The sequence below is a fragment of the Gekko japonicus genome, unplaced genomic scaffold (assembly GCF_001447785.1).
Source record: "Gekko japonicus isolate JY-2015 unplaced genomic scaffold, Gekko_japonicus_V1.1 scaffold544, whole genome shotgun sequence".
Classification (NCBI taxonomy): Eukaryota; Metazoa; Chordata; class Lepidosauria; order Squamata; family Gekkonidae; genus Gekko; species Gekko japonicus.
This window is the reverse complement of record NW_015167550.1, coordinates 537984-546915: the sequence shown is the minus strand read 5'-3', so window position 1 is coordinate 546915 and position 8932 is coordinate 537984. Positions and strand designations below refer to the sequence as shown.

The window sequence follows — 8932 nt, the reverse complement described above, 5'->3', positions numbered from 1 at the left end:
AAAGCTGTGGCCGAGGGTTTCCAGGCCAGCCTGTGTCCTCCCTTACCTCGGTTTCGCGAGAAATCCCCTCTTGCCTTCCACCCCCAATGTTCTTGTTGACGTGCCGGGCAGGTGTCCGGGTCCCTTTAAGAAGCCAACCGCCTGTCGATCCTGCTGGCTGCGACTCTTTCTTTTTCCCCCGGAAGAAAAGTGTAGCCAGAAGCGGCCGCTCAGATTCTGTGCAAGGTGGGGGGGGAGGTGACCAGGCGCGCTCAGATCCGCTCCTCCCACCTCCCTCGTTAATACCAGGCACAGAATTGTTCCATCCGAATCTTTGTGGGAAGAGGAATTGAGGGGGGGATTCCTCGTAACTAAGGAGCGGGCAGCAAGGCATTTCAGAGGGTGGGAAACGCAGGAGGAAGGCGAAGGGAAAACTCCAGGAACTGAAATCGACAGCAACCAAGCAAGGGACCGACCGACCCGCGCTTAGCGTAAAAGCGCAAGCCAAACCGCCGGGGTGCAAGAAATTGACCAGATACCGACTGTACGAAATTGACCAGACACGTCATGGTTCCTAGTCAATTTCAGCCTTGCCAAAGCCCCGCGCAGAGAAGCCGGCTTTGGAGACCGAAGGCGCTGCTTTGGGGGTGGACTCTTTGGGTCTCTCTGTGCCCCCCGCCATGTGCCGCTTTCAACCTGGACACGAAATTTGTGGTCCTCAAGAAAGGCCAGACGCCGAAGAGCTTCTTTGGATTTTCGGTCGCTCTGCACAAGCGGACGAACCCGCCAGGATATCTGTAAGTGAGCTATAATAATACAGAGAACCGCATAGCTGTCTGGTGTTCTTGTCTCGCGGGGGGGGAGGGTTGGGGTGGAAGACTGGCTCTGAACCGAAAGTCGTCTCCGGAGCTGTAAAACAGCGCCCGAGGAAATTCTCAGCCTTGTCAGGAAGGGCAGACTTTCGAGTAAGGCAGAACTCTCGAGTCAGAACCTGAGATTTCAAGGCTGTTGGCGCGTCCTGATAACCATCTCTGTTTTTCAAGCATTGCCCGTGCGGAGAACAACAGGTCTGTAATGCCTGTTGTCATTTTCTTTTCTTTCTTGGCCATAAAGTCTGAGCCAGCCTGCTTTGTATTAAATTCCTTCCTTGGGGTGGAAAAAATCAGTTCGCTTTGGAGTTTCTTGCTGGTTACCAAGGGGGGATCTTTTTGTGGTTTCTGCATGAAACGGAGAAATGGCTCGTTTTATGGCAAGAGCGAGGCTGGCTTTATTACTTGTTTCTTTGCTTTATTCATTCATACCCTGCCCCTCTCCCCAACAGGGAGCCAAGATGGCTTAACATCATTCTCCTCTCCTCCGGGTTGTACTCAGGACAACCCTGTGAGGTAGGTTAAGGCTGAGAGTGTGTGGCTGGGCCAAAGCCACCCAGTGAGCTTCCATGGCACAAATGAGGATTCGAACCTGGGTCTCCCAGATACTAGTCCAACACTCTAACCACTAAGCCACGCTAGTTCTTTTCACTAAGTTCTTACCTGTTTGATTAAGCTGAGCTGTATATATGAAAGAAAGAAAGAAAGATGCCTGGATGAGTATGGCTGAGGTCCCATTGTGCTGTTTTCATACACACTCAAGCTGGCTTCGTTACATATTATGGGCCGCTTCACACATTACAAAGTACACTGGTTGGGTCTGGGGTCCTTGTCCCATGTCAGGCATAGCTGACAAGTGCGCCTTGCGGGCTCTCCTCAGTTTCCATGTGTCCAAAGCCCAAGGGGGCTTCAGCTCCCCCCCCTTTCCTATCCTGCTGCAATCTCAGGGGTGTGCTGTTGGGCGCGTTGGCAAAGCCCATGTTGTCCCAGGAAAGTCATGAATCTCCCAAAACAGCACCCTCTCCTAGGACTGAGTTCAAGATGGGTAGCCGTGTGAGTCTGTCTCTAGCAGGAGGGAAGGGCAAGCATCCAGCAGCACCTTAAAGACTCACACCGATTCGTTCGTGAGCAGTGATTCACGAAAGCGCATCCCACTGCCACAAATTTTGTTAGTCTGTAAGGGGCTGCTGGACTCTTGCTCTTCTCTACTCTCCTGGGACTGTTTGAGGCTGGGGAAATGAGTCAGGGCGGTAGGCTGGAACCTATGTGCACTGCAGCCCTGATGCAAAGTAACCGCATGCACAGGAGTTGAGATGAACCTGTAGTTTGTGTCCCGGGCAGGGACCTCACTCAACCTCTACACTCCACTGCTTGGCTTCTACCCTAACAGTGTGATCCTGTGCATGGTTATCCCAGCCTGAGCCAAGGGTAAGATGGTATTGAGCTGCAAGCAGGCCCGCCTCTGTTACTATGATTTTCCATAATGTATTTGGCCCAAAGGACAATCCCCTGCCGATCCAGGGGCTGCAGCTAGTTTACAATCCCATCTAAGTGTAGCAGCCACCTGCCCTTAAGCCACTGGCTAGGCTTCATTCATTGGAGTTAATGCAACGTAATAGAAAGGAGTAACCAGAGGTAATTTATCAGAGGCTGTGGCTCAGTGGCAGAGCATCAGCTTGGCATGCAGCAGGGCCCCCGGTTCAATCCCCGACATCTCCAGTTAAAAGGTTTGGCAGTACGTGATGTGGAAGGCTGAGACCCTGGAGAGCCGCTGCCAGACTGAGTGGACAATACTGACTTTGATGGACCGAAGGTCTGATTCAGTGTAAGGCAGCTTCATGTGTTCAAAGGTAAGAGGGAGTGGCCCATTCTCAAACACTACTTTTATCATAGTGGAGAGGCAGGTAGTAAGGGCCGAGTCAAATCTAGCCGATGAATTTTTTTTCCCGTGTGTAAATTACTCAGATGCGTAGCATGCATTCCCTATCTGGCTTTTGTTCTCCTGGGAAATTGCACTGTAAATCTTTTCTTGCTACACCGTCAGCTGTCCGTGTCTTTAATAAATCCCCGGCTGGCATGCCGGCCTCCCTCTGAGCAGCGAAGTTCCCCTGGCACGGGGCCACCTGACCTCTCGTTGAGTATGTGCCTAGATGCCTGCCCTTTTGCAAGCGTGCCGCATGTGTTGTGGCGGGAGTGGGCCATGGGGGAGTACAGTCTGCCAGGGGGACAGGTGTGCTGATATGCGAGGCCATGTTCCTAGTAGAGATTCTGGAATGGTAATGGGTGCGGAGCTCTGGGCCGTGCTAAAAAAAGCTAGTGCTGGGATGGGACACGTTGACTCCGAAACAGCCATAGGGAGGGGCCGTGGCTCAGTGATAGGGCATCTGCTTGGCACGCAGGAGGTCCGTCTGAGTAGACAATACTGACCTTGACAGACCAAGGATTCAGTACATAAGAACCTAAGAAGAGCCCTGCTGGATCAGACCAATAGCCCATCTAGTCCAGCATCCTGTCTCGCATGGTGGACAACCAGTTCGTCAGGATGACCAACAACAGGGCATGGAGGCCGAGGCCTTCCCCCGATGTTGCCTCCTGGCTCTGGGATTCAGAGGCATAGTGCTTCTGAATATGGACGTTCCCCTCAGCTGCCATGGCCTACCCTCCGTGAATCTAACTAATCCCCTTTGAAAGCTGTTCATTCCTGTGGCCATCACTACATCCTCTGTCATATAAGGCAGCTTCAAGTGTGTTCATAGAAATAAATGCTAGTGATGGGTTGGCTTGTACAGTGGTCTTTAGGGACTCTCTTTAAACAAGCAGCCAAATCAGCTACAGAATCTGTATGAATGAATTACGGTACTGAAAAACCACACAAACGCAACAGGGAACCCCCGACACCTTACCAAAAGTCCTTAAGTGATGAACTGGTACATATAACTTCCCCTTTCTTCCCACTTCTAATTGGCAACCCTTTCCAAATGGACACTGACATTCACTTGGGCTTGTTGGAATCCTGCCCAGTTATTATTATTTTCCCACTCTGCCTTTCCTTCTTATGTGGTGCCTTTTCCTCTAGTTTTTATCCTTACAACAGCCCTTGAACCAGGAGGAAAGGTGGGGTATAAATACTTTAATAAATAAATTACTTTTTAAAATCCAGCTAGGTAGATTACTCTGAGAGAGAGAGAAGTCACCCAGTTTGGTCAGGGAGAGCTGAGATTTGAAAAGGGTTGCCAGTTGGGAAATACCTGCAGATTTTGGGGGTAGAGCCTGGGGGGGGGGGTAGCTGGGTATAATGCCATAGCAACCATTTCCTTCAGGGGAACTGATCCCAGTTGTCTGGAGATCAATTGTAATAGCAGGAGATCTCCAGGTACCACCAGGAGATGGGCAACCCTAGATTAGAATTCACTGCCACAGGAGGTGGTGGCGGCTACAAGCATGGACAGCTTCAAGAAGGGATTAGATAAGCATATGGAGCAGAGGTCCATCAGTGGCTATTAGCCACAAGGTATAGGTAGGAACTCTCAGTCTGGGGCAAGGGATGCTCTGTATTCTTGGTGCTGGGGGGGGGGGCAACAGTGGGAGGGCTTCTAGTGTCCTGGCCCCACTGCTGGACCTCCTGATAGCACCTGGTATTTTTGGCCACTGTGTGACAGAGTGTTGGACTGGACGGGCCATTGGCCTGATCCAACATTGGCTTCTCTTCTGTTCTTATGAACCTGGGTCTCTCTGGTTCCAGCACATCACTTTAAAACACTACACCATGCTGGTGTGTAAGGAATCCCAATTGCCCCACAGGGAGTGATGGAGGAGCCCCGCAAAGACCTTGGGGGACCTCGATGCTCACAGGCCTCCTCAATCCTCATATCACATAGGGAATTAAATTCCAGCAGCTGTTTGTTGTTCTTCTCTGTATGTCCCGTAACAGCTTCCCTTAATGAGAGTCACAGGTAGTAGTAGCCTGTGTACACCTTTCCACTGCTTGTACCGTTCCCTGGATCAGGAAGCACATGACTGTACTGCGTGTCCTCTGGTGTCTCTGCTTGTTGGTTTATTTCCATAACTATTTTGATGAAATGGCTGGAGCGATTGCACTGTACCAAATGATTAAAAAAAAAAAAAGACCATGACTAGGAAAGGAAGCATGATTTGGCACCCGTTGTCTCCTATTCAGTGGAGGCCTTGCAATTGGGGCTGGGCATCACCATATTTGGCAGTGGAGGAGAAAATGTCCCTTTGGGGCACGTAAACTGGCATTTGGCTCAGCACGAGGCTGGCGTGGCCTTTTATCCCTTGGGGCTTGTTCTCCCGAGCACATGTCTCATCATGCAGACACTTTCCTTCTCTTGATGCCTTCTCAAGGGCTCCTCCCATCTGTCTGCTGTGCAGAGGGATCTGGAGCTGCATCCACATGGCGATGGATACTGCCCTCTCATTGTGCCAAAGCAAGGATTTCCTGGCTTGTCCATATGGGGAAATCCAGTTGTGAATAACCACTGGAAGGCAACAATAACAGTGTCCAGTAATGTGTGGATGTGACCTTGCTGATAGGGTTGTCAGCTCTGGTTTGGGAAACACCTGGAGATTTTTTGGGGGGATGGAGCCTGGGGAGGGCGGAGCTTGGGGAGGGGAGGGACCTCAACAGGGTACAGTGCAATTTGGGGATTAGATAGATTCATGGAGGGATAACTCTATCAATTCTCTCAGTGGCCACTAGCCATGGTGACCGAGGGGAGCCTCCACACATTCAGAGGCACCGAACCTCTGGATCCCAGAGCCAGAAGGTCACATCAGGAGAAGGCCTCGGCCATGTCCTGTTGTTGGCCCCCCAGAGGAACTGGTTGGCCACTGCATGAGACAAGATGCTGGATTAAATGAACCACTGGTCTGATCCAGCAGGGCTCTTCTTATGTTCTTAATGCCATAGATTCCTCCCTCCAAAGCAACTATTTGCTCCAGGGGCACTGATCTTGGCTGTCTGGAGATCAATTATAATAGTGGGAGATCTCCAGATACCACCCTAAAGGATGGAGACTGGAGCATGTTTTGGAATTTCTGCAGTTAACAGTCCTCTTCCCAGGTATTCCCCATCTTTGTTATGCTAATTCCCAAGCCTCCTTTACTCCAGTCTTCTTGGAAAGAATGCCACCTAATTGCATAATCATGAAGTCTGGATGGAGCAGTCTGCGTTCTCTTGCCCTCCCGAACACCTGTTTCCCTATGTTGTCCCATCAGGGGACCCGTTTTCCCAGCATGTCTTTCCTTCCATGCAACCAGATGGCTTTCTGAGGGCTACTCTTTAAAGAAAAGGGAAGCCACTATAGTGCATGCATGAAGAAAAGAAGCAGAAAGAGGGCAGTGGGTAGCCACAACAGCTGCTGAGGGCTACTCTTTAAAGAAAAGGGAAGGGGATTGCTATAGCGCTGCTTATTAAAAATTGGAATGGAAACAGGTAAAGCCGCTATAGTGCACGCATGAAGAAAAGAAGCAGAAAGTGGGCAGTGGGTTGCCACAACAGCTGTGATGACCGTGCCCCAAAAGCCGACAGAGAGGGGCTGTGTCTCAGTGGCAAGGCATCTGCTTGGCATGCAGAAGGTCCCGGTTTCAATCCCCGGCATCTCCAGGCAAAAGGACCAGGCTGTGATGACCGTGCCCCAAAAACCGACAGAGAGGGGCTGTGTCTCAGTGGCAAGGCATCTGCTTGGCATGCAGAAGGTCCCGGTTTCAATCCCCGGCATCTCCAGGCAGAAGGACCAGGCAGGAGGCGATGGGCAAGACCTCCAGCTGAGATTCTAGAGAGCTGCTGCCACTCCGAGTAGCACCGCCTTAGAGTGCATGCCTTTGCATCTGCAACAGTGATGAAGGCACAGGGCTGCCAACCTCCAGGTGGTGACTGGAGAGCTCCTGGGATGACAGCTGATCTCCAGGTGACAGAGATCAGTTCACCTGGAGAAAGTGGCTGCTTTGCGAGGTGAGATCTATGGCCTTACACCCCTCCTCAAACTCTCCCCTCCTGAAGCACATCCCCCCCTCCCAGTCTCCAAGTAGCTCTCTTTTTAAAAATTTTATTTTGAGTTTTTAAGGGAATACAGAATGAAAAAAGGAAATAGGGGGAAATGCTTAAAAATATAATTGTTGTTGTTGTTCAGTCGCACAGTCGAGTTCGACTCTTTGCGACCCCATGGACCAGATCACGCCAGGCCCTCCTGTCTTCCACTGTGCTCCGGAGTTTGCTTAATTTCATGTCCATTGCATCGATAACACTAACCATCTCATCCTTTGCCGTCCCCGTCTTCTTTTACCTTCAGTCTTTCTCAGCATCAGGGTCTTCTCCAGGGAGTGCTCTTAGTCCAAGGAACCCTCAAGAGTCTTCTCCAGCACCATAATTCGAAAGCATCTATTCTTCAGCGCTCGACCTTCCTTGTAGTCCAACTCTCGCAGCCAGGGGTCGTTTAGTAGAAAAAGAGGTGCAGGAGCTCATTAGCATAACTTATTTGCATATGCCACACCCTCTGACATCACTGGAAGTGTATCAGAAGGCAACACCCACCGCTGGACTGTTTTGGATTGCTAGCTATTGGGGGAGGGGGGTACATGCAGATCTGTCCTCACAGAGGAGGGAGAGCTTATACTTGAATAAAACTTGGTCTTAAAGGTGCCACTGGACTGTTTTGGGCTGAGGGGGCTCTGCAACTTACCTGGCTGCTTCTTGCTCTGACTGAGGGCTGCTGGGAGCAGGGGGTGGGGCTTGTTGCATGTGCCCGCCCCCTGTGCTCTTTACTGCCGGAGCTCCACTCCTGTGCGCTCCTGCTGGAAATGACCCCTGCTCGCAGCCATACATTACTACTGGGAGTACCACTGCTTTGACCATACGGACTTTCATTGGCAGGGTGATGTCTCTACTTTTTATTATGCTGTCTAGGTTTGCCATTGCTTCCCTCCCAAGGAGCAGGCGTCTTTTAATTTCATGGCTGCAGTCACCGTCTGCAGTGCTCTTGGATCCCATGAACGTGAAGTCTGTCATTGCTTCCATGATTTCCCCTTCTATTTGCCAAGGATAATATATAATTATAAATATATATACAAAATATATATACAAAAATATAATTACAAAAACACATTATAATGAGCAATTTTACAGATATTAAGGACATTCCTAGATAGACAGACAGACAGATATAGATATAAAAGAGTATATGGCATAATGGCTTAAAGATATATATGGCATAATAGCTTAAAGAATCAGTATAATGACCTATTTATTTGTTATTTATTTGTTTTATTAAACTTATGAATCACCCAACTTGCAAGCAGGCTCTGGGCAACTTACAATGGATTTGCAACCTATTGGACATATTCACCAACCTCCAAGTATTTCTCAACCCAGAGCAAGTCTACCCCTCCTTGTGATGTGGAAACACCTGTTGTGATGGGATCACACTTGAAGGGATAACTGATACTTGGATAAATTATTCAGGACTGTGGTCTATACTACTATGGATAGCTTGCTGTAAGTAGGAGCCTACTCTGCAATTTTGGATCGTTTAACACGTCACGTTAAGACTCTGATTTTGTTTCAGTACTGTCTCTGGACTGCTGGTTGGTCCTACTGCCCTAATCCTAATGCATTGTTTCTTGAATGCCCCATCCTGTAGATTGTGTTAACTCATTCTATGTAATCCACCTTGAGTCCAAGTGAGAAAGGCGGACTATAAATAACACGAATAAAAACTAAAAAGGGTACAGAGGGAGCTTGTTGTACAGAAGTGGTTTGTACTGTCTAGAACCCCCAAAGCTCCTGGGTCCTCTTCTGTGCCCCTGAAGGGTTGCTTCCCAATTTTTAGAAGACCACAAAAATGTGAAAATGTAGTGTCCCCCCCAAAAAAAATCAGTAGAGGTCAGGGTCTTCAATGCTGGTAGCTAAAAATCTAGAATATCCCTCCAGCTAACCTAGCAGTTCGAAAGCAAGAAATTGCAAGTAGATAAATAGGTACCACTTCGGTGGGAAGGTAACAGCGTTCCGTGCGCCTTGGCGTTTAGTCATGCTTCGGACAGTGCTGGCTCTTCAGCTTTGAAACGGA

The 8932-nt window shown here is 49.5% G+C and overlaps 1 protein-coding gene across 1 annotated transcript in view; it reads left to right on the top strand.

Moving 5' to 3' along the window:
- Positions 1-242: 242 nt before the first annotated feature.
- Positions 243-8932, top strand: part of ITGA3 (integrin subunit alpha 3) — a 115854-nt gene continuing 107164 nt past the window's right edge. The window contains exon 1 of the mRNA XM_015413677.1: positions 243-776. Coding sequence (XP_015269163.1) covers positions 547-776 — 230 coding nt within the window. The 5' untranslated portion in view covers positions 243-546. The remainder of the gene's footprint in view (positions 777-8932) is intronic.